At 46.9% G+C, this 27,206-nt stretch overlaps 1 protein-coding gene across 1 annotated transcript in view; it reads right to left on the reverse strand.

Annotated features, from left to right (window-relative positions):
- Positions 1-7,329, reverse strand: part of tmem63c (transmembrane protein 63C) — a 277,667-nt gene extending 270,338 nt beyond the window's left edge. Inside the window, exon 1 of the mRNA XM_059649415.1 lies at positions 7,233-7,329. Coding sequence (XP_059505398.1) covers positions 7,233-7,238 — 6 coding nt within the window. The 5' untranslated portion in view covers positions 7,239-7,329. The remainder of the gene's footprint in view (positions 1-7,232) is intronic.
- Between the last annotated feature and the right edge of the window lie 19,877 nt (positions 7,330-27,206).

Genomic DNA, 27,206 nt, shown 5'->3' on the forward strand with positions numbered 1-27,206 from the left:
ATCTGACTCCACATACAACTTCCCACTACTATCCTTGATTGGGCCTAATCTTACTTTCGTCATTCTTTTATTCCTTAAATACCTATAGAAAGCCTTAGGGTTTACCCTGATCCTATCCGCCAACAACTTCTCATGTCTCCTCCTGGCTCTTCTGAGCTCTCTCTTCAGGTCTTTCCTGGCTACCTCGTAGCCCTCAAGTGCCCTAACTGAGCCTTCACATCTCATCCTAACATAAGCAGCCTTCTTCCTCTTGACCAGAGATTCCACCTCCTTCGTAAACCACAGCTCCTGCACTCTACAGCTTCCTCCCTGCCTGACAGGTACATATTTATCTAGGACACACAGGAGTTTTTCCCTGAATAAGCTCTACATTTCTAATGTGCCCATCCCCTGCAGTTTCCTTCACCATTCTATGCTCCCTAAATCTTGCCTAATCTCATCGTAATTGCCTTTCCCCCAGCTATTACTCTTGCCCAGTGGTATACACCTATCCCTTTCCATCACTCAAGTAAACATAACAGAATTGTGATCGCTATCACCAAAGTGCTCACCTACTTCCAAATCTAACACCTGGCCAGGCTCATTACCCAGTACCAAATCTAACGTGGCTTCGCCCCTTGTTGGCCTATCTACATACTGTGTCAGGAAGCCCTCCTGCACACTCTGGACAAAAACTGACCCATCTGTTTACATATTTGTACCTCTATGTCACGCTCGCTGTTGGGAGGCTTGTAGTACAGCCCCAGCATTGTTATTACACCCTTCCTATTTCTGAGTTCTACTCATATTACCTCACTGCTTGAGTCTTCCATGGGGCCCTCCTTCAATGCGGCTGTGATATCGTCTTTGACCATTACTGCAACTCCTCCACCCCTTTTACCTCCCTCTCTATCCCGCCTGAAGCATCGATATCCTGGGGCAACTAGTTGCCAGTCATGCCCTTCCCTCAACCAAGTCTCAGTAATAGCAATTCTTGAATTCTCGAATCATTCTCGAAAACAAGACTTTCCATGGCTCGCCACTCACTTCACCAGGAAGAAGGCAACACCTAGATTTGAACTCGGAGTACAGAGATCAGAAGCCAGTGTGCTCACCATTCCACCATGGTAATCAGAGGTTTGGATTATGAGGACTGATTGACTCGGCTGGGATTATACTCATTGGAATTCAGAAGGATGACAGGAGATCTTGTAGAAACATATCAGATTATGAAGGGAATAGATAAGGTGGAGGCAGGGAGGTTGTTTCCACTAGCAGGTGAAACTAGGACTCGGGGGCATAGCCTTAAAATAAAGGGAAGCAGATGCAGGACTGAGGTCAGGAGGAACTTCTTCACTCAAAGGGTTGTAAATCTGTGGAATTCCCTACCCAGTGAAGTGGTTGAAGCTATCACACTGAATGTGTTTAAGGCAAGGTTAGATAAATTTTTGAACAGTAAAGGAATTAAGGGTTATGGTGTGCGGGCAGGTAAGTGGAGCTGAGCCTCAAAAAGATCAACCATGATCTTATTAAATGGCAGAGAAGGCTCGAGGGGCCAGATAGTCTACTCCTGGTCCTAGTTTTTATGTTCTTCTGTTCTTATGTACTTTCTCAAGGGCAACTAGGGATGGGCAATAAATAGTGGCCAGCCAGTGATGACCTCATCCCACAAATGAGCAGAAAATATAAATAAATAAATTGTTCGTTATTGCTTATTATTAACTTGGTGTCCAAGAGCTATTATTTGAAAAGTTTGGTGAGGAACAACTGAAAAACTTTGAGGATCATTGAATATTTCAATGTCATTGTATTACAAATCCAATGAAAATGAGACTCTAAGGTTTTGGAGTAGATTTGTAGATCAGGTTGTGGATGTTGTGGTTGATTGGCTCGCTGAGCTAGTTCATTGTTTTCCGCAGACATTCCATTACGCTGCTGGGTAACATCATCAGTGCAGCCGCGGATAAAGCGCTGTTGTGTTTTCCCATCTAATATTTGAACTCTGGAGTCCGGTGAACTGGATTACCTCACTTCCAGCTTTTCTTCGCAGTGGAGTTTATGTGGGATCGAGCTCTATGTGTTTGTCAATGGCTTTCTTCGTACAGTACCAGGCTTCTAGGGAATTCCTAGAAGCCTGGTACTCCACGAAGAAAGCCATCAACAAACACAGAGTTGGACCCCACATGCACTCCACTGCAATGGAAAACCAGAAGTGAGGTGATCCAGTTCAATGGACTCCAGAGTGGTGGGAAACCTCTACAGCATTTCATTGTGCGCTGTACTGATGATGTTACCCAGCAGGGTAATGGAACGTCTGCAGAAAAACATCAAATCAGCTCAGCAAGGCAACCAGCCATGACAATGAGACTGATTCAATTTGGCTTGCTATCCGTGCGACATAACATTATCGACTTATAAAACAAATTCATAGATTTTTAAACACACAGTATAAATTTAATCCCAGAATATTTCTTTATAAACTGAAAAGGAAAGCGGCAGCTTTAGTATAGTACCCAAAGCACAGCCCTGGTACAATATCTAAAAACACATCTTGTGCAGGTGCACATAGCTTTTTCCTGGAACTATTAGACGCCTAAACTTAAACATACTCTAAGTGACCTTTCAGGGTTTTATCCCAACATTTCTGGTTTGGGCAATCACTAATTCTTTATGCAAAGGTGGTTACATCTCATTACATTTGAGACATATAAGATAATCAGAGGGTTAGATAGGGTGGATAGGGAGAGCCTTTTTCCTAGGTTGGTGACGGCGAGCACGAGGGGCCATAGCTTTAAATTGAGGGGTGAAAGATATAGGACAGATGTCAGAGGTAGTTTCTTTACTCAGAGAGTAGTAAGGGTATGGAACGCTTTGCCTGCATTGGTAGTAGATTCGCCAACTTTAAGTACATTTAAGTCGTCATTGGACAAGCATATGGACATACATGGAATAGTGTACGTTAGATGAGCTTCAGATTGGTATGACAGGTCGGCACAACATCAAGGGCTGAAGGGCCTGTTCTGTGCTGTAGTGTTCTATGTTCTACGTTCTATGTTCTATATTCTTCCATTCTCGGGTTCATATTTGAGCATCTTCATCAAAGTGCATCACAGGACTGCTCAAAATATCTTCTTTAAACGTATAGCAGTTTCCCACAAGGCTAAAAACTCTCCTGATCTTCTAAATTGTCTGATCACAAAAACCTATCAAATGTAATAAAAGCTCATAATTTCAAAGCTAAGTCTCAAAAAATATTTTTAAAAAAGATCACAATGACTACAGGAATGCAAGGTAATTGTTAACTTCAGGCACTGAAATCCCACACATTGCTAACTCAAAAATCAGAAACTCAAAAGATCCAATAAATGTCATATAAATTTTACAATCCACCTCACACATGTCTTAAAGAATCTCATTTACAACAATTTACATATTGTTTCATCTCTCCAGCTTCTTCTTCAAAAAACAAAGTACCACGTTATTCAAATATCACATAGTCACACAGTCATAAAGCACGGAAACAGAATCTTCGGTCTAACTACTCCATACTGAACATAATCCCAAACCAAACTAGTCCCACCAGCCTGGTCTTGGCACGCATCCCTCCAAAAGTTTCCTATGCAAAAGTCTTTTAAACATTGTAATTGTACCCATATCCATCACTTCCCCAGGAAGTTCATTCCACAGACAAACCATTCTTTGTGTAACAAATTTGCCCCCATGTCTTTTTTAACTCTTTCTCCTCTCACCTTAAAAAATGTACACCCCAAGTCTTAAAATCTGTCATCCTAGGGAAACAGCAACAACCATTAACTTTATTAATACCTCTCATTATCTTATAAATTTCTTTCCACTATCTTAAGAAAAATTTATCCTTTATTAACCACTTACACACCCATAGCTCCTTGAGTTGACTCATCTCATTCCCAGGACTCCCTAAGGGGGCAAACATTCCCCGTTTTGCTTCTAAGGGGCAAACATTTCTCATTACAGCCTGTGGGGCCACAAAATCGATTAGACTCCAGAGGGGCCACATTTCCCATTTCCCACTGTGGAGCCACATTACACATCAGCCCCACCTCCCACAGCAAGTGGATCACATTTGCCATAGCTCATTTGATGAGTCACATTCTCCATTGCACACTGATGAGTCACACTCCTCCCCGTTACCCACTGAAAGGCCACATTCCATACTACCCACTGATGTGTCACATTCCCCCGATCCACTAATGGGCCACACATTCCCCATAATATACTGAAGGGCCACATTTCCCATCACACACTAATGGCTCACATTCCCCATTACCCACTGATGGGTCACATTCCCCCTTAACCACTAATGGGCCACACATTCCCCATTATACACTGACAGGCCACATTCCCCATTACCCACTGATGGGTCACATTCCCCATTACCCACTGATGGGTCACATTCCCCATTACCCACTGATCGTTCACATTTCCCATTACACATTGATGGGTCACATTCGCCATTACCCACTGATGAACTACATTCCCCAATACACACTGACAGACCACATTCGCCACTACACCCTGATGGGTCACATTCCCCATTATACACTGATGAACTACATTCCCCATTACACACTGACAGGCCACACTCACGTTACACACTGATGGGTCACATTCATGGGGGGTCACATTCCCCATTACACACTGACAGGCCACACTCGCGTTACACACTGATGGGTCACATTCCCCATTACACACTGATGGGGGGTCACATTCCACATTACACACTGATGGAGGGGGGGGTCACATTGCCCATTACACACTGATGGGGGGTCACATTCCCCATTACACACTGATTGGGGGGTCACAGTCCCCATTACACACTGATTGGGGGGTCACATTCCCCATTACTCACTGATCGGGGGTCACATTCCCCATTACACACTGATGGGGGGGGTCACATTCCCCATTGCACACTGATGGGGGGTCACATTCGCCATTACACACTGATGTGAGGGTCACATTCCCCATTACACACTGATGGGGCGGGTCACATTCCCCATTACACACTGATGGGGGGTCACATTCCACATTACACACTGATGGGGGGGTCACATTCCCCATTACACACTGATGGGGGGGGGTCACATTCCCCATTACACACTGATGGGGGGGTCACATTCCACATTACAAACTGATGGGGGGGTCACATTCCCCATTACACACTGATGGGGGGGGTCACATTCCCCATTACACACTGATGGGGGGGTCACATTCCACATTACACACTGATGGAGGGGGGGTCACATTCCCCATTACACACTGATGGGTCACATTCCCCATTACTCACTGATGGGGGGTCACATTCCACATTACACACTGATGGGGGGGGTCACATTCCCCATTACACACTGATGGGGGGGTCACATTCCACATTACAAACTGATGGGGGGGTCACATTCCCCATTACACACTGATGGGGGGGGTCACATTCCCCATTACACACTGATGGGGGGGTCACATTCCACATTACACACTGATGGAGGGGGGGTCACATTCCCCATTACACACTGATGGGTCACATTCCCCATTACTCACTGATGGGGGGTCACATTCCCCATTACACGATGATGGGGGGGGGTCACATTCACCATTACCCACTGACAGGTCACATTCCCCATTGCACACTGATGGGGGGGTCACATTCCCCATTACACACTGATGGGTCACATTCCCCATTACACACTCATGGGGGGGGTCACATTCCCCATTACACACTGATGGGTCACATTCCACATTACACACTGATGGGGGGGCACATTCCCCATTACACACTGATGGGTCACATTCCCCATTACACAATGATGGGGGGGTCACATTCCCCATTACACACAGATGGGGGGGTCACATTCCCCATTACACACTGATGGGGGGTCACATTCCCCATTACACACTGATGGGTCACATTCCCCATTACACACTGATGGGGGGGGGTCACATTCCCCATTACTCACTGATGGGGGGTCACATTCCCCAATACACACTGATCGGGGGTCACATTCCCCATTACACACTGATGGGGGGGTCACATTCCCCATTACACACTGATGGGTCACATTCCCCATTACACACTGATGGGGGGGGTCACATTCCCCATTACTCACTGATGGGGGGTCACAATCCACATTACAAACTGATGGGGGGTCTCATTCCCCATTACAAACTGATGGGGGGGGTCTCATTCCCCATTACTCACTGATGATGGGTCACATTCCCCATTACCCACTGATTGGGGGTCACATTCCACATTCCACACTGATGGGGGGGGGGTCACATTCCACATTCCACACTGATGGGGGGGTCACATTCCCCATTACACTGATGGGGGGGTCACATTCCCCATTACACTGATGGGGGGTCACATTCCCCATTACACACTGATGGGTCACATTCCCCATTACACGATGATGGGGGGGTCACATTCCCCATTACACGATGATGGGGGGGGTCACATTCCCTATTACACACTGATGGGGGGGTCACATTCCCCATTACACACTGATTGGGGGTCACTTTCCTCATTACACACTGATGGGGGGTCACATTCCTCATTACACGATGATGGGGGGGTCACATTTCCCATTACACACTGATTGGGGGTCACTTTCCTCATTACACACTGATGGGGGGTCACTTTCCTCATTACACACTGATTTGGGGGTCACATTCCCCATTACACACTGATGGGGGGTCACATTCCCCATTACACACTGATGGGGGGTCACATTCCTCATTACACGATGATGGGGGGGGTCACATTTCCCATTACACACTGATTGGGGGTCACTTTCCTCATTACACACTGATGGGGGGTCACATTCCTCATTACACGATGATGGGGGGGTCACATTTCCCATTACACACTGATGGGGGGGTCACATTCCTCATTACACACTGATTGGGGGTCACTTTCCTCATTACACACTGATGGGGGGGTCACATTCCCCATTACACACTGATGGGGGGTCACATTCCTCATTACACGATGATGGGGGGGTCACATTTCCCATTACACACTGATGGGGGGTCACATTCGCCATTTTTGCCAGGGGCTACATTCTACATTACCCCTCTGAAGGGGCCACCTTCCCCAGTCAGCCTTGAGGGGGCATTGCCACCATCCCGCTATTTTTCCCCATTTCCCCTCGACGGGCAAACATGCCCCATCGTCTCTGAGCGGCTGAGGGAAGAGAAGGAGAGATTCGCGCAGTTTCACTCACTGACATCCCGGTCCTGAGATGGAGCCGCAGCCTCAGCACCAAACCCACGAACCCCGCCGGAAATACCCGAACACTACCGGGAATATCCGAACGCCCTGGAAATACCCTACCACTGCCGGAGGTACCCGATCATGACCGGAAATACCCGGTCATTGCCGGAAACACCTGTGCCCTGTGGAAAGACCCGAACTCTGACGGAAATACCCGACCGCCGGGGGAATCGGATAATAATGACTGGAAGTATTTAAAATATGAACGTTGTCTTTGAATTGAATCTGCTTATTTATCAGTTGTTGCGTGTGAAATATCGTTTTGTATAAAAACGGGCTGCATTTCACTTCGGACAGATAATACAGGGCACTGTTTGGTGAGAAAGTGCAAATGCAGCAAGTATGGCAGAGAGAGAAAAACAAAGTAAACATTTCAGTCTGAAGAAACATTCCTGCACTCCAAATGTTCACTCTGCTTACCTCTCCACAGATGCTGAGTTTCGCCAACATTCTCTGTTCCAATTCATCTCCCTGGGCCTTGTGCCCACTAAATGCAGGCTCTTCCTTTTATTTTAAATTCTCCACCTAAGCAATGATTTTAAACAATCATTCTCAACATCTTGTTGTACTCGCTGAGAGGGTGTTCACTTCCTGACTTGGCTGGGCCAGCATTCATTGCCTTCCAGAAGATGGTGGCCTATGTGCTGTGGATAGACCCACAAGGGTGTCAGCAATCTTGAAGACCTCGCAATTAAAATGTCTCCAGTTGAGCTCATGAGGCATACAAGAGGGTGTTGGATGGTCATTTTGACCGAGATGGTGTGCCGGGATATGACAAGTTTGGCACCAGGTGATAAAAGAGTACACTAACAATGGGCTGGATGACCTCCTGCATTATAACAATCCTATTATTCTATCAGCTGGTTCCAGTTAGAACATAGAACAGAACAGCACAGAACAGGCCCTTTAGCCCACAATGTTGTGCCGACCATTGATCCTCATGTGTGCACCCTCAAATTTCTGTGACCATATGCATGTCCAGCAGTCTCTTAAATGACCCCAATGACCTTGCTTCCACAACTGCTGCTGGCAACGCATTCCATGCTCTCACAACTCTCTGTTTAAAGAACCCGCCTCTGACATCCCCTCTATACTTTCCTCCAACCAGCTTAAAACTATGACCCCTCGTGTTAGCCATTTCTGCCCTGGGAAATAGTCTCTGGCTATCAACTCTATCCATGCCTCTCATTATCTTGTATACCTCAATTAGGTCCCCTCTCCTCCTCCTTTTCTCCAATGAAAAGAGTCCGAGCTCAGTCAACCTCTCTTCATAAGATAAGCCCTCCAGTCCAGGCAGCATCCTGGTAAACCTCCTCTGAACCCTCTCCAAAGCATCCACATCTTTCCTATAATACGGCGACCAGAACTGGACGCAGTATTCCAAGTGCGGTCTAACCAAAGTTTTATAGAGCTGCAACAAGATCTCACAACTCTTAAACTCAATCCCCCTGTTAATGAAAGCCAAAACACCATATGCTTTCTTAACAACCCTGTCCACTTGGGTGGCCATTTTAAGGGATCTATGTATCTGCACACCAAGATCCCTCTGTTCCTCCACACTGCCAAGAATCCTATCCTTAATCCTGTACTCAGCTTTCAAATTCGACCTTCCAAAATGCATCACCTCGCATTTATCCAGGTTGAACTCCATCTGCCACCTCTCAGCCCATCTCTGCATCCTGTCAATGTCCCGCTGCAGCCTACAACAGCCCTCTATACTGTCAACGACATCTCCAACCTTTGTGTCGTCTGCAAACTTGCTGACCCATCCTTCAATCCCCTCATCCAAGTCATTAATAAAAATTACAAATAGTAGAGGCCCAAGGACAGAGCCCTGTGGAACACCACTCACCACTGACTTCCAGGCAGAATATTTTCCTTCTACTACCACTCGCTGCCTTCTGTTGGCCAGCCAATTCTGTATCCAGACAGCTAAGTTCCCCTGTATCCCATTCCTCCTGACCTTCTGAATGAGCCTACCATGGGGAACTTTATCAAATGCCTTACTGAAGACCATATACACCACATCCACAGCTCGACCCTCATCAACTTTTCTAGTCACATCCTCAAAGAACTCGATAAGGTTTGTGAGGCATGACCTACCCCTCACAAAGCCGTGTTGACTGCATTTAATCAAGCCATGCTCTTCCAAATGGTCATAAATCCTATCCCTCAGAATCCTTTCTAACACCTTGCAGACGACAGACGTGAGACTTACTGGTCTGTAATTGCTGGGGATTTCCCTATTTCCTTTCTTGAAGAGAGGAATTACATTTGCCTCTCTCCAGTCCTCAGGTACGACTCCAGTGGAGAGCGAGGATGCAAAGATCCTCGCAAGTGGCGAAGCAATTGCATTTCTCGCTTCCCAAAGCAGCCGAGGACAAGTCTGGTCCGGGCCTGGCGACTTGTCAATCTTAATGTTTGACAAAATTTTCAGCACGTCAGCTTCCTCTATCTCTATCCATTCCAGCATGCACACCTGCTCTTCAAAGGTTTCATTCACTACAAAGTTTGTTTCTTTCGTAAAGAAAGAAGCAAAAAAACTCATTTAGGGCTTCCCCTACCTCCTCAGACTCCACACACAAGTTCCCTCTGCTATCCCTGATCAGCCCTACTCTTTCTTTGACCATTCTCTTATTCCTCACATTAGTGTAAAATGCCTTTGTGTTCTTCCTAATTCATTCTGCCAAGCCTTTCTCGTGCCCCCTCCTGGCTCTCCTCAGACCATTTTTGAGCTCCTTCCTTGCCTGCGTGTAATCCTCTCTAGCTGAACTTGACCCTAGCTTCCTCCACCTTATGTAAGCTGCCTTCTTCCTTTTGACGTGAAGCTCCACCGCTCGTCATCCAAGGTTCCTTTATCTTACCCCTTCTTGCCTGTCTCAGAGGGACATATTGTGAGCCACAAGTTACATTTAATGGTCCAATTGGTTCCATTTGAGATCAGCTTAAATTGAGTGACCAGGTATTAGGAAATTTGCAAAGAAACACTTCAACAAAGTGACCAGGGTGCTGGTGTAGAAGGGTGTGATTGGGAGGTTGGTGATTGAGAAGTAAGGGTAAGGATTCTTGAGGCAAGGGTTACAGAACATAGAACATAGAACAATACAGCACAGAAAGAGCCCTTCGGCCTCAATGTTGCGCTGACCTGTGAACTAATCTAAGCCCCTCCCCCAACACTATCCCATCATCATCCATATGCTTATCCAAGGACTGTTTAAATGCCCCTAATGTGGCTGAGTTAACTATATTGGCAGGTAGGGCATTCCATGTCCTTACCACTCTCTGAGTAAAGATCCTGCCTCTGACATCTTAAATCTGTCACCACTCAATTTGTAGCTATGCCCCCTTGTACAAGGTGAAGTCATCCACAGAAAAAGACTCTCACTGTCCACCCTATCTAATCCTCTGATCATCTTGTATGTCTCCATTAAATCCCCTCTTAGCCTCCTTCTCTCCAATGAGAACAGACCCAAGTCCCTCAGCTTTTCATCATAGGGCCTGCGCTCCAGACCAGGCAACATCCTGGTAAATCTCCTCTGCACCTTTTCCAATGCCTTTGACCTGCCTTTGACGAATCCATGCTGACTATCTCCAATCAAATTGTTGCTTCCTAGATGATTGTAAACCCTGTCACTTATAATCCTTTCCAAAATTTTTCCTACAACAGATGTAAGGCTCACACGTCTAAAATTACCTGGGTCATCCCTACTGCCCTTCATGAACAAGGGCACAACATTTGCAATCCTCCAGTCTTCTGGTACTAAACCTGTAAACAATGAGGACTCAAAGATCAAGGCCAAAGGCTCCATTACCTCCTCCCTAGTGTCCCAGAGAATCCTCGGAAAAATCCCATCTGGCCCAGGGGACTTATCTACCTTCTCACCTTCTCGAATTGATAACACCTCCTCCTTACTAACCTTAATCCTTTCAATTATAGTAGCCCATAACTCAGTCGTCTCCTGTACAATATTCTCCTGTTCCTCAGTGAAAACAGATGAGAAATAATCATTTAGCACCTCTCCAGTCTCCACAGGGTCCACACACAACTTCCCACTTCTGTCTTTGACTGGCCCTATTCCTACCCTCGGCATCCTCTTATTCCTCACATACCTATAGAAAGCTTTAGGGTTCTCCTTTATTCTACCTGCCAATGTTTGCTCATGTCCCCTCCTTGCTCTTCTTAACTCTCTCTTTAAATCCTTCCTGGCTAATCTGTAACTCTCCATCTCCTTATCTGAACCATCTCGTCTCATCGTCACATAAGCCTCCCTCTTCCACTTAACAAGAGATACAATTTCTTCAGTAAACCACGGTTCCCTTACCTTATCACTGACCCCTGCCTGACAGGGACATACCTGTCAAGGATACGCAATATCTGTTCCTTAAACCAGCTCCACATTTCGATTGTCTCCATCCTCTGCATTTTGCTACCCCATTCTATGCCTCCTAAGTCTTGCCTAATCGCATTATAATTGCCCTTCCCCCATCTATAATTCTTGTCCTGTGGCATGTACCTATCCCTTTCCATCGCTAAACTAAACATAACCGAATTATGGTCACTCTCTCCAAAGTGCTCACCTACCACTAAATCAAACACCTGGCCTGGTTCATTACCAAGTACCAGATCCAGTGTGGCCTCCCCTCTTGTCGGCCCTTCGACACACTGTGTCAGGAAACCCTCCTGCACACATTGGACAAAAACTCCGACGTACTAGAGTTATAGCATTTCCAGTCAATGTTAGGGAAGTTAAAGTCTCCCATAATGACCCCCCTGTTCCTTTCATTCCTGCCCAGAATAGTTTTGCCGATCCTCTCCTCCACATCCCTGGAACTTTGCGGAGGCCTATAAAAAACTCCCAGCAGTGTTACCTCTTCCCTCCTGCTTCTGACATCAGCTCATACCACCTCAGTAGACGAGTCCTCATCAAAAGTTCTTTCAGCCACCGTTATACTGTCCTTGACTAACAAAAACACACCTCACCCTCTTTTACCACCTTCCCTGATCTTAATGAAAGATCTAAACCCTGGAACCTGCAACATCCATTCCTGATAATAAAGTGTGAAACTGGATGAATACAACAGGCCAAGCAGCATCTCAGGAGCACAAAAGCTGATGTTTCGGGCCTAGACCCTTCATCAGAGAGCTGAAACGTCAGCTTTTGTGCTCCTGAGATGCTGCTTGGCCTGCTGTGTTCATCCAGCTTCACACTTCATTGTCTTGGATTCTCCAGCATCTGCAGTTCCCATTATCTCTCACATCTATTCCTGACCCTGCTCTATCCATGTATCCGAAATGGCCACAACATCGAAGTCCCAGGTACCTATCCATGCTGCAAGCTCACGTACCTTATTCCGAATACTCCTGGCATTAAAGTAGACACACTTCAATCCAGCTTGCTGTCTGCCAGCACACTCCTGTGACAGTGAGGTCCTGTCCATGTCCTCCCTACTCTCATCCTCGTATGTACTGGAACTACACCTCAGTTTCCCATCCCCCTGCTGAGCTAGTTTAAATCCACCCGAATGGCACTAGCAAATTTCCCACCCAGGATATCAGTGCCCCTCTGGTTCAAGTGGATACCGTCCTGTTTGTAGAGGTCCCACCTTCCCCAGAATGAGCTCCAATTGTCCATGTACCTGAAGCTCTCCTTTCTGCACCATCCCTGCAGCCACGTGTTCAACTGATATATCTCCCTGTTCTTTGCCTCGCTATCACGTGGCACGGGTAACAAACCAGAGATAACCACTCTGTTTGTTCTAGCTCTCAGCTTCCACCCTAGCTCCCTGAAATCCTGCCTGACATCCCTATCCCTCTTTCTACCTATGTCGTATTGGATACCTATGTCAGCATGGATTTGGAGCTGGATGAATTGGGATCATTCGGGAGACAGAGTCAGTGATAGACAAGAGTTACAGGGAAGTAGTTATTCCTAAGCATGAAGAAAGCTGGGTAACTGTTAGAAGGGGGAAAAGCAGTCAGTGCAGGGATCCCCTGTAGTCGTTCCCCTGAAAAACAAGTATACCGTTTTGGATACTGTTGAGGGTGACAACTTACCAGGGGCATGCAGTAGAGTGCAGGACTCTGGCACAGAGTCTGTCCCTCTTGCACAGAAGGGAAGGGGGCAATAGGAAGAGAGTGATAGTCATTGGGGACTCAGTCGTTAGAGGGACTGATAGAAGGTCTGCCGGGAACGAAAAAGACTCACGATTGGTGTGTTGCCTCCCAGGTGCCAGAGTCCTTGATGTCTCGGATCGTGTCTTTGGGGTCCTGAAGGGAGAGGGTGGCCAGCCCCAAGTCGTGGTCCATGTGGGCACCAACGACATAGGTAGAAAGAGGGATAGGGATGTCGGGCAGGATTTCAGGGAGCTAGGGTGGAAGCTGAGAGCTAGAACAGAGTGGTTATCTCTGGTTTGTTACCCGTGCCACGTGATAGCGAGGCAACGAACAGGGAGAGATTTCAGCTGAACACGTGGCTACAGGGATGATGCAGGAGGGAGGGCTTCGGGTACATGGACAATTGGGGCTCATTCTAGGGAAGGTGGGACCTCTACAAACAGGACGGTCTCCCCTTGAACCAGAGGGGCACTAATATCCTGGGTGGGAAATTTGCTAGTGCTATTTGGGTGGATTTAAACGAGCTCATCGGGTGGGAAAGATGCTAGAGTCAATTATAAAAGATGAAATTACAACTCATTTGGATAGCAGTAACAGGACAGGTCAGAGTCAGCATGGATTTACGAAGGGGAAATTGTGCTTGACTAATCTTCTGGAAGTTTTGAGGATGTATCTATGAAGATGGATAAGGGAGAACCAGTGGATGTAGTGTACCTGGACTTTCAGAAAGCCTTTGATAAAGTCCCGCAGAGGAGATTGGTGAACAAAATTAGGGCACATGGTATTGGGGGAAAAATACTGACTTGGATTGAAAATTGGCTGGCTGACAGGAAGCAAAGAGTAGTGATAAACGGGTCCGTTTCGGAATGGCAGGCGGTGACCAGTGGGGTACCACAAGGTTCGGTGCTGGGACCGCAGCTGTTTACAATATACATTAATGATGTAGATGAAGGCATGAAAAGTAATATTAGCAAATTTGCTGATGACACAAAGTTGGGTGGCAGTGTGAAATGTGAGGAGGATGTTATGAAAATACAGGGTGACTTGGACAGGCTAGGTGAGTGGACGGATGCATGGCAGATGCTGTTTAATGTGGATAAATGTGTGGTTATCCACTTTGGCAAGAACAGGAAGGCAGATTACTATTTCAATGGAGTCAAGTTAGATAAAGGGGGAACACATTGAGATCTGGGTGTTCTTGTACATCGGTCAATGAAAGCAAGCATGCAGGTACAGCAGGCAGTGAAGAAAGCTAATAGCATGCTGGCCTTCATCACAAGAGGAATTGAGTATAGGAGCAAAGAGGTCCTTCTGCAGCTGTACAGGGCCCTGGTGAGACTGCACCTGGAGTATTGTGTGCAGTTTTGGTCTCCAAATTTGAGGAAGGACATTCTTGCTATTGAGGGAGTGCAGCATAGGTTCACGAGGTCAATTCCCAGAATGGCGGGACTATCATATGTTGAAAGATTGGAGCGACTGGGCTTGTATACACTTGAGTTCAGAAGGATGAGAGGGGATCTGATTGAGGCGTATAAGATTATTAAGGGATTGGACACTGTGGAGGCAGGAGGTATGTTTCTGCTGATGGGTGAGTCCAGAACCAGAGGACGCAGTTTAAAAATAAGGGGTAGGCCATTTAGAACAGAGTTGAGGAAAAACTTCTTCACCCAGAGAGTGGTGGATATATGGAATGCTCTGTCCCAGAAGGCAGTGGAGGCCAACTCTCTGGATACTTTCAAGAAAGAGATGGATAGAGCTCTTAAAGATAGTGGAATCAAGGGTTATGGGGATAAGGCAGGAACAGGATACTAATTGTGGATGATCAGCCATGATCATAATGAATGGTGGTGCTGGCTCGAAGGGCCGAATGGCCTACTCCAGCACCTATTGTCTGTTGTCTATTGTCAGCTCCCGCTCCAGTTCCCTAACGCGGTCTTGGAGGAACAAGAGTTGGGTGCACTTCCTGCAGATGTATTTGGATGGGACACTAATGGTGTCCCTCACCTCGTACATCATGCAGGAGGAACATTCCTCTACCTGCACTGCCATCCCTGCTAATCCCCTTATCAGAAAGTTAAAAAAAAGAAGATTACCTGAAAAAAAAGAGAAGCTTACCTGAAAACAAGTTTTATCAATTAAAACTTGCAGTTTGTGACATGTTCAGTCCAGTGTCCCTCTAACTTTCTTAATGGCTGCATGGGCCTCCTAGATCCATGTGCTCAGGAAGTTCCTGAACAGAAAACATCGTTACATTTAGCAAACTGCACCAATTGCTGTGCTTTGAACAACGGAATAACTGTGCAACTTAGAGGGCACATTGGTTCGGTTCGGTACATGCTGCCTGTACCAGGTACTCGTTAAAATTGTTTGGAAAGTGGCTGCTCCAGTCAGTAGCTTATGATATATGTCAGCAAGCCAAGAGGCACACCAGTAGAGTGTTTGTGATATTAGGAACTGCAGATGCTGGAGAATCTGAGATAACAAGGTGGAGAGCTGGATGAACACAGCAGGTCAAGCAGCATCAGAGTAGCAGGAAAGCTGACATTTCGGGTCTGGACCCTTCTGCTGCAAGAATAGCCCCTCATATTTGATATGAGGTGATGTTCCTGCTGCAGAAAGGTCCAGAGCCGAAATGTCAGCTTTCCTGCTCCTCTGATGCTGCTTGACCTGCTGTGTTCATCCAGCTCTACACCTTGTTATCTTAGTACAGCAGTATACATCTATCTCCACAATCCTCCTCAGACAAAAATGTTGCATACATATCATTATATTTTGAGTTATTCAAATGAGTCCCTATGCATACAACTATCCCGTGCATTAGCAGTTATTTACCTTCAGCAGTCTCCATACAAGTTCATACTATTGAAATCGTGACAGTCTGTTACCTAAGTTCCAGACCAGAGAGGCAGTGTGTTTCTAATGCAGTTAGAAACATGACGGGTGGTGTTCAGGTGCAGTGTATAAAGACTTTCACATTATCTTCAAAATAGTAGAAACTGCAGATGCTGGAGAATCCAAGATAACAAGGTGTAGAGCTGGATGAACACAGCAGGCCAAGCAGCATCTCAGGAGCACAAAAGCTGACATTTCAGGCTGAGACACACTCTCTTCACATTATTTTCTTTTTTTTTGGATTATCAACTAAAATGGGAATAAGGACTCCTTGAAAACTAGCACATGCTTTTTTTTTAAAGTTACTGGAACTCATTATGAGATAACAAGGTGTGGAGCTGGATGAACACAGCAAGCCAAGCAGCATCAGAGGAGCAGGAAAGCTGACATTTCAGGCCTAGACCCTTCTTCAGACATGGGGGAGGGGAAGGGAGTTCTAAAATAAATAGGGAGACAGAGGGAGGTGAATAGAGGATGGATAAAGGAGAAGATAGGTGGAGACGAGACAGACAGGTCAAAGAGGCAGGGATGGAGCCAGCAATGATGAGTGTAGGTGGGGAGTTAGGAAAGGAACAGGTCAGTCCAGGGAGGATGGACAGGTCAAGGTGGCGGGATGAGGTTAGTAGGTAGGAGATGGGGTTGGGACTTGAGGTGGGAGAAAGGAATAGTTGGGAGGAAGGACAGGTTAGGGAGGCGGGGACAAGCTAGGCTGGTTTTGGAATGCGGTAGTGGGAGGGGAGATTTTGTAGCTTGTGAATTCCACATTGATACCATTGGGCTGCAGAATTCCCAAGCGGAATATGAGTTGCTGTTCCTGCAACTTTCGTGCGGCATTGTTGTGGCACTGCAGGAGGCCCAGGATGGACATGTCATCTGAGGAATGGGAGGGGGAGTAGAAATGGTTTGCGACTGGGAGGTGCAGTTGTTTATTGCGAACCGAGCGGAGGTGTTCTGCAAAGTGGTCCCCAAGCGTCCGCTTAGTTTCCCTGATGTAGAGGAGGCCACAAGGGGAACAGCAGATACAGTATACCATATTAGCAGGTGTGCAGGTAAACATCTGCTTGATAGAACATACAACATTACAGCACAGTACAGGCCCTGCGGCCCTCGATGTTGCGCCAACCTGTGAAACCAATCTGAAGCCCATCTAACCGACACTATTCCATTATCATCCATATGTTTATCTAATGACCATTTAAATGCTCTACTACTGTTGCATGTAGAGCATTCCACACCCTTACTACTCTGAGTAAAGAACCTACCTCTAACATCTGTCCTATTTCTATCACCCCTCAGTTTAAAGCTATGTCCCCTCGTGCTAGCCATCATCATCCGAGGAAAAAGGCTCTCACTGTCCACCCTATCTAATCCTCTGATCATCTTGTATGTCTCTATTAAGTTGCCTCTTAACCTTCTCTCTAACAAAAACAGCCTCAAGTCTCTCAGCCTTTCCTCATAAGACCTTCCGTCCATACCAGGCAACATCCTAGTAAATCTCCTCTGCACCCCTTCCAGAGCTTCCACATCCTTCTTACAATGCGGCGACCAGAACTGTATGCAATACTCCAAGGGCGGCTGCACTAGAGTTTTGTACAGCTGCAACATGACCTCATGGGTCCGAAACTTAATCCCTCTACCAATAAAACCTAACACACTGTACACCTTCCTAACAACCCTATCAACCTGGGTGGCAATCCTGTTCGGGCCTGGGATGTGGGTGAGGGAGAAGGTATAGGGGCAGGTGTAGCACTTCCTGCAGTTGCAGGGGAAAGTGCCGGGTGTGGTGGGGCTGGAGGGGAGTGTGGAACAGACAAAGGAGTCCCAGAGAGAGTGGTCCCTCCGAAAAGCAGATAAGGGTGGGGAGCGAAAATGTCTTTGGTGGTGGGGTCGGTTTGCAGATGGTGCAAGTGTCAAAGGATGATGCATTGGATCTGGAAGTTGGTGGGGTGGTACATGAGGATGAGGAGGATTCTGTTTTGGTTGTTATTGCGGAGAGGGTGTGTGAGGGATGAGTTGCGGGAAATGCGGGAGACACGGTCAAGGGCATTCTCGACCACTGAGGTGGGGGGGTGTCAGTTGCGGTCCTTGAAAAACAAGGGCATCTGAGATGTTCAGGTGGGAATGCCTCATCCTGAAAGCAGATGCAGTGGAGGCGAAGGGATTGGGAATAGGGGATAGCATTTTGCAGGAAGATGGGTGGGAGGAGGTGTATTCCAGGTAGCTATGGGAGTCGGTGGGCTTGAAATGGATATCGGTTTCCAGGTGGTTGCCAGAGATGGAGACAGAGAGGCCCAGGAAGGTGAGATAGGTATCAGAGATGGTCCAGGTGAACTTGAGGTTGTGGTGTAAGGTGTTGGTAACTGTTCGAGCTCCTCTTGGGAGCACGAGGCGGCGCCGATACAGTCATCAATGTAACGGAGGAAGAGGTGGGGGATAGGGCCAGTGTAGGTACGGAAGAGGGGTTGTTCCACGTAACCTACAAAGAGGCAGGCATAGCTTGGACCCATGCGAGTACCCATGGCCACCCCCTTTGTAAGAAGTGGGAGGAATTGAAAGAGAAGTTGTTGAGGGTGAGGACGAGTTTGGCTAAGCGGATGAGGGTGTCAGTGGAGAAGGACTGGTAGGGCTTGCAGGCCAGGAAGAAGCGGAGGGCCTTTAGGCCATCTGCATGGGGAATGAAGGTGTATAGGGACTGGATGTCTATGGTAGAGATGAGGTGTTGGGGACCAGGGAATTGGAAGTTTTGGAGGAGGTGGAGGGCATGGGTGGTGTCATGGACGTAAGTAGGGAGTTCCTGGACCAAGGAGCAGAAAATGAGGTTGAGATAAGTAGAGATAAGTTTGGTAGGGCAAGAGCAGGCGGAGACAATCTGAGAATCTCAGATTCTCCAGCATCTGTAATTCCTACTATCCCCACCAAGTTATAGTCCAACAGGTTTGTTTGAAAACAGAAGCTTTCAGAGCCTCAGTCCTTTTTAGTGAGGGAGAGAGTATCAGACACAGAATCACTCACCACCACACCACAAACCCCCACCCAAATACATTTCATTTTGTTCAAAAAGCACACAATTTATAGACAGTCAGTCAATGTGGTGTTTTATAAATTCTTAATTTGGAAATAAAACCAGTCTGATTCCAAACTAAAACATAAACAGTTTCTAAACAAGGTCTCACACCTTGTTTAACATGCATTGTCTGATCTATAATGTCACCTCTTCTTTGTACTGATGAAACCTTTAGTTCTCTCAGGGCCATGACTTGAAAGGAATTTGGGAATTTACATATACCTTCTAACTGATGTAACAGGTGTAGAGCTAGATGAACACAGCAGGCCAAGCGGCATCAGAGGAGCAGGAAGGCTGACGTTTCGGGTCTAGACCCTTCTTCAGAAATGGGGGAGGGAAAGGGGACTCAAATAAATAGGGAGAGGGGGGAGGCGGATAGAAGATGGATAGAGGAGAAGATAGGTGGAGAGGAGACAGACAGGTCAAAGAGGCGGGGATGGAGCCAGTAAAGGTAAGTGTAGGCGGGCACTGATTAAAGATTTAACAGCATCTTCGGTGTGTTTGGTACATCCTCATCAATAATGTGAACCTTTGATCTCTTACTTATAAATTCTGTGTCTGATACTAGCACTCAAGATACAGCAGCACGGGTATGAGACACAGCCAAATAGACGAGTCAAATAGACACCACCTACACACACACCAAGAACAAGAAACTGGAGAAACTTGGCATCACCACCAGCAATAACCAAGTCTATGGTCATAGACTCACAGAGATATACAACACAGAAACAGACCTTTAGGTCCAACTTGTCCACGCCAACCAGATATCCTAAATAAACCTAGTCCCATTTGCCAGCATTTGGCCCATATCCCTCTAAACCTTTCCTATTCATGTACCCATCCAGATACTTTTTAAATGTTGTAACTGTACCAGCCTCCACCACTTCCTCTGGCAGCTCGTTCCATACATACACCACCCTTTGCGTGAAAAAGTTTCCCCTTAGGTTCCATTTAAGTCTTTCCCTCTCATTTTAAATCTGTGCTTCTAGTTTTGGACTCCACCACTTCAGGGAAAAGACCTTAGCCATTTACCCTATCCATGCCCCTCGATTTTTTTCCACAGTTGAAGGCAGTACCACCATGGGAAAAATCCATCAACAACTTATCTCACCACTCCCTTCAACCTAACGAAATCAAAGTTCTCAGACCCCATTGGTCTCACGGCAGACACAGAGGGATTCATCAGATGATTGAGACGTCGGCAAATCTTCCAAAATATGAGCAGTGAACCCACTGAGACAACCAACAAACTGGATCAGTCAACAGAGAGATCCATGGGGAAGCGGGCCATAAAGGAATCGGATTGGACCCCTCTGGAGGGCCATTGCCCGGGGCTTGACAGGTTTGCTCAAGCCGTCAGAGTATGTCTGAACACCAGATTTATCAGCCGCACTCAAGGCAGTGCAAAACATCACCCAGGCACTGCACAACAACATCCATGCTGTCAAGACCAATCACAACATTGTCATCAACCCAGCAGACAAAGGAGGAGCCATCGTCATACAGAATAGAATAGACTACTGCAAGGAAGCATATCGACAGCGAAGAACCAGGAACACTACAGACATTAACCTAACGATCCAACCAAAGAACACACCAGTCAACTGAACAGCCTGGTCAAGACTTTATTCCAGTCCTTCAGAGTACCCTATGCCCCCTCATCCCACGTACTTCCCATGTAAGGGACTTGTACTGCCTTCCAAAGGAACACCAAGCCAACACACTTGGACATCTCATTGTATCAGGCAATGGGACCCTGTGTGAGAACCTCTCAGGCAATGTCAAGGGCAACTCAAAGCCCACTGTACAGAGAACCCCCAGCTTCGGTTGCAACACTACAGATTTCTTACAGAAACTCAGCACCCATGGACCAGTCAAGTCAGAAACATTCCTCATCACAATGGATGTTTTGGCTCTCTACACCAGCATCCCCCACAATGACAGCATCACTACATTAACCTCAGTACTCAATACCCCCGACTGCCAATTTCCAGACGCCATCCTACAACATATCCGCTTCACCCTCGACCTTAACGTCTTCACCTTCAACAACCAGTTCTTTGTGTAAACACAAGGAACAGCCACGGGGAGCAGTTTTGCTTCCCAATATGCCAACATTTTCATGCACAGGTTTGAACAAGATTTGTTTGCTGTGCAAAACCTTTGATCAACGCTATACGCCAGATACATTGAGGACAGTTTCTTCCTTTAGACTCATGGTGAGGAATCACTGAAACAACTACATAGCGATATCAACAAATTTCATCCCACAATCAGACTTACTATGGACTACTGTATAGAATCAGTCTCATTCTTGGACACACGCATCTCCATTCGGGACAGACACCTCAGTGCATCACTCTACCACAAGCCTATGGATAGCCTCAGAAGATGAAGGGTCTAGGCCCGAAACGTCAGCTTTTGTGCTCCTGAGATGCTGCTTGGCCTGTTGTGTTCATCCAGCTCCACACTTTGTTATCTTACTTTAAACCGGAAACCTTTTCTCTCCCTTTACTGTGCCCCTGGCTAGCCTGAAGAGTAAACCTGCTCTCGATGGCTAATGTATTTTCCCCTGACTTCTCGATGGCTCCTCTTATTCAGAGGTGCATGCCCACCCACACCACCAACCCCCCAACCCGCCAAACTAGTTTAAACCATTCCGAGTAACGCTAGCAAATCTCTCCACGAGGGTAGTGGACCTCCTCCAGTTCAAGATTATACTGGTCGAATCTACCCGAGAAGAGATCCTAATGATCCTGCTCCCTACACCGTCTCCTCAGACCTGCATTCATCTGACCTATCTTTCTATTACTACCCTCACTGGCAATGTGGCACTGGGAGTAATCCGAAGATCGCTACCCTTGAGGTCCTGCTTTTAACTCCCTACCAAACTCCCTATACTCATTTCGCAGGACCCCATCCCTTTGTCTACCCATGTCATTTGTACTGATGTGCACAATGACCTCTGGCTGTTCAGCACCCCTCTTCGGAATATTCTGCACCCGTTCAGAGACATCCTTGACCCTGGCATCCGGGAGACAACACACCATCCTGGTCGCTCTTCTGTCGCTCCCCCTCACAACTGAATCTCCTATCAGTGTTGCTCTGTCTAACTCAACCCCTACCCTCTTGAGCCTCAGAGTCAGTCACAGTGCCACTGACCATACTGCTGCAGCTGCTAGCCCTGATAGGTCATCCCTTTCAGGGGCTAGCAGGGAGACTGTGCACTATCTACAAGATGCACTGCCAAAGGACCCCAGCCAGCACCTTCCAAACCCACAGCCACTTCCATTTAGAAGGACAAAGTAAGCAGATACATGGGAACAGCACCCCCTGTTGGCTCTACTTCTGACTTGAAATTATATTGCCATTCTTTCACTGTCGCAAGAATAAAATCCTGGAATTTCCTCACTAAGGAACATTGAGGGTCAACTCACAGCAGGTGGACAGCAGCGATTCAATACGACAACCTACCACCATCTTCTCAATGGTAATTAGGGATGGGCAGGAAATGCTGGCCAGCCAGCAACACCCACATCCCACAAATGAATATAACACAGACTGATTATGGATGTGAGTTTGCTCGCTGATCTGGAAGGTTAGTTTTCAGACGTTTCGTCACCATTCTAGGTAACACCATCAGTGAGCCTCCGACGAAGCGCTGGTGTTATGTCCCGCTTTCTATTTATCTGGTTAGGTTTCCTTGGGTTGGTGATGTCATTTCCTGTTCTTTTTCTCAGGGGATGGTAGATTGGCTCCAAATCAATGTGTTTGTTGATGGAATTCCGGTTGGAATGCCATGCTTCTAGGAATTCTCGTGCGTGTCTCTGTTTGGCTTGTCCTAGGATGGATGTGTTATCCCTACACTACATTGGACAAACAGGCAGAAAGCTAGCCACCAGGATACATGAACATCAACTAGCCACTAAACGACATGACCCACTATCACTCGTATCCTTACACACAGATGAGGAAGGACACCACTTTGGGACAACACATCCATCCTAGGACAAGCCAAATAGAGACACGCACGAGAATTCCTGGAAGCATGGCATTCCAACTGGAACTCCATCAACAAACACATTGATTTGGAGCCAATCTACCATCCCCTGAGAAAAAGAACAGGAAATGACATCACCAATGCAGGAAATGACATCACCAACCCAAGGAAACCTGACCAGATAAATAGAAAGCGGGACATAACACCAGCACTTCGTCGGAGGCTCACTGATGATGTTACCTAGAACGGTGACGAAACGTCTAAAAACTAACCTTCCAGCTCAGCGAGCAAACTCACATCCAGAACCTCAACCTGAGCTACAAATCTTCTCAAAACTCACTAAGAGACTGATTAGTTATGACTGCATTCACTGGTATGTGGACAAATGAGGAGGGATCTCATTGAACTCTATAAAATTCTAACAGGTCTAGACAATGTAAACACAGAAGCAATGTTCCCAATGAATGGCGAGTCCAGAACCAGTTTAAGGATACGGGGTAAAATTGTGATCAGAGATAATGGGAACTGCAGATGCTGGAGAATCCGAGATAGCAAAGTGTGGAGCTGGATGAACACAGCAGGCCAAGCAGCACGTCAGGAGCACAAAAGCTGACATTTCGGGCCTAGACCCTTAACCCTCTCTGATGAAGGGTCCAGGCCCGAAACATCAGCTTTTGTGCTCCTGAGGTGCTGCTTGGCCTGCTGTGCTCATCCAGCTCCACACTTTGTTATCTAAGGATACGTGTTAGGCTGTTTAAGACTGAGATGAAGAGAAATTCCTTTGCCAGAGAATGATGACCCTGTGGAATTCTTGCCACAGAAAGCAACTGAGGCCAAAACATTGAATGTTTTCAGAAAGGAGATATTGTTCTTCAGGCTACAGAGATCGAACATTATGGGGCAACAGCAGGAACAGGGGACTGAGTAATATGATTGAACATGATCATATACAATATTGGAGAATATTCTATGCTCCAATATTCTATATTTCTACATTTGGACATGACACACTTCTGTTCCTAAACCGTTTTCTGTTCCTTATTTCTGTGTTTCTATGATAAGACCATAAGACCAGAAGACATAGGAGTGGAACAAAGAACAAAGAAAAAAGAAACCTACAGCACAGGAACAGGCCATTCGGCCCTCCAAGCCTGCGCCGATCAAGATCCTCTGTCCAACCTGTCATCTGTTTTCTAACGGTCTGTGTCCATTTGCTCCCTGCCCATCCATGTACCTGTCCAAATATATCTTAAAAGATGCTAACGTGTCTGCGTCTACCACCTCCGCTGGCAACGCGTTCCAGGCACCCACCACCCTCTGCGGAAAGAACTTTCCACGCATATCTTCCATAAATTTCCTCCTCTCACTTTGAACTCATGATCCCTAGTAATTGAGTCCCCCATTCTGGGAAAAAGCTTTTTGCTATCCACCCTGTCTATACCCCTCATGATTTTGTAGACCTCAATCAGGTCCCCCCTCAATCTCCATCTTTCTAACGAAAATAATCCTAATCTCTTCAACCTCTCTTCATAGCTAGCACCCTCCATATCAGGCAACATCCTGGTGAACCTCCTCTGCACCCTCTCCAAAGCATCCACATCCTTTTGGTAATGTGGCGACCAGAACTGTACACAGTACTCCAAATGTGGCCGAACCAAAGTCCTATACAACTGCAACATGACCTGCCAACTCTTGTACTCAATACCCCGCCCAATGAAGGAAAGCATGCCATATGCCTTCTTGACCACCCTATTGACCTGCGTTGTCACCTTCAGGGAACAATGGACCTGAACACCCAGATCTCTCTGTTCATAAATTTTCCCTAGGACTTTTCCATTTACTGTATATTTCCCTAGGACTTTTCCATTTACTGTATAAGTAAGAGGAAGTAAGGCCATTTGGCCCATCAAGTCCACTCTGCCATTTAAATCATGGCTGATGGGCATTTCAACACCACTTCCTTGCACTCTCCCCATAGCCCTTGATTCCTTCTGAGATCAAGAATTTGTCGATCTCTGCCTTGAAGGCATCCAACGTCCCGGCCTCCACTGCACTCCACGGCAATGATTTCCACAAGCCCACCGCTCTCTGGCTGAAGAAATGTCGTCTCATTTCAGTTTTAAATTTACCCCCTCTAATTTTAAGTCTGTGCCCATGGGTCCTAGTCTCCCTGCCTAATGGAAACAACTTCCTAGCGTCCACCCCTTCTAAACCATACATTATCTTGTAAGTTGCTATTAGATCTCCCCTCAACCTTCCAAACTCTAATGAGTACAATCCCAGGATCCTTAGCTGTTCATCATACGTTAAACCTACCATTCCAGGGATCATTCATGTGAATCTCCACTGGACACGCTCCAGGGCTAGTATGTCCTTCCTGAGGTGTGGGGCCCAAAATTGGACACAGTATTCTAAATGATACTAAAATAGTAAGTTGCAATGAAAAAGTGTATACGGAAAGGTTAGGTGAATGCATAGAAGTTTGCCAAATGGAGTTTAACAAAGAAGCCTACAGCACAGGAACAGGCCCTTCGGCCCTCCAAGTCTGCGCCGATCGAGATCCTCGGTCTAACCTGTAATCTATTTTCTAACGGTTTGTATCCATTTGCTCCCTGCCCATCCATGTACCTGTCCAGATATATCTTAAAAGACACTAACGTGTCTGCGTCTACCACCTCCGCTGGCCAGTCAGTACAAAGTCTCAAAGAAATGAAACTGGATGGATCACCTGGCATTGACCTGGGCACCAGAAAAGACAATGGCAGAAACAACCCTGTCAACCCTGCAAAGTCCTCCTCACTAACATCAGGGGGTTAGTGCCAACATTGGGAGAGCTGCCTCACAGACTAGTCAAGCCACAGCCTGGCACAGTCATACTCACAGAATCGTACCTTACTGACAATGTCCCAGGCACCACCATCACCATCCCTGGATATGTCCTGTCCCACCAGCAGCGGCAGACCCAGCAGAGGGGGTGGCACAGTGGTATACACTCGGGAGGGTGTTCCTCCAGGAGTCCTCAACATTGAGTCTGGACCCCAGGAGGTCTCATGGCTTCGGGTTAAACATGGGCAAGGAACCCTCTGGCTGAATATTACATATCCACTCACATACTGTCTTCCCTCAGCTGATGAATCAGTATTCCTCAATGTTGAACAACACTTAGAGGAAGTACTGAGGATGGGAAGGGCACAAAATGTACTCTGGGTGGGGGACTTCAATGTCCACCACCAAGAGTGGCTCAGCAGCAGTATTACTGATTGAGCTGGTCAGGACCTATCGGACAGAGCTGCGAGACTGGGTCTGCAGCAGGTGGTGAGGGAACCAACAAGAGGGAAAAACACACTTTATTTCATCCTTACCAATCTGCCAGCTGCAGTCGCATCTGTCCATGACAGTATCAGTAGGAGTGACCATTGCACAGCCCTTGTGGAAACAAAGTCCTGCCTCCACATTGAAAACAACCTCCATCGTGTTGTGTGGCTCGATCATCGTGCTCAATGGGGCAGACTTTGTACAGATCTAGCAACACAAGATTGGACATCCATGAGGCGCTGTGGGTGACGGATGTGTTGGAGATGGTCGAAGGTTGCAAGAACAGCAACTCATATTCCGCTTGGGAACACTGCAGCCCAATGGTGTCAAATGGATTTCACAAGTTTCAAAATCTCCCCTCCCCTCACTGCATCCCAAAACCAGCCCAGCTCATCCCCACCTCCCTAACCTGTTCTTCTTCTCACCTATCCCCTCCTCCCACCTCAAGCCACACCTCCATTTCTTACCAACTAACGTCATCCCGCCCCCTTGGCCTTCCGTCCTCCCCAGACTGACCTATCCCCTCCCTACCTTC

Source organism: Stegostoma tigrinum, chromosome 10, assembly GCF_030684315.1.
Source record: "Stegostoma tigrinum isolate sSteTig4 chromosome 10, sSteTig4.hap1, whole genome shotgun sequence".
NCBI classification, from domain to species: domain Eukaryota; kingdom Metazoa; phylum Chordata; class Chondrichthyes; order Orectolobiformes; family Stegostomatidae; genus Stegostoma; species Stegostoma tigrinum.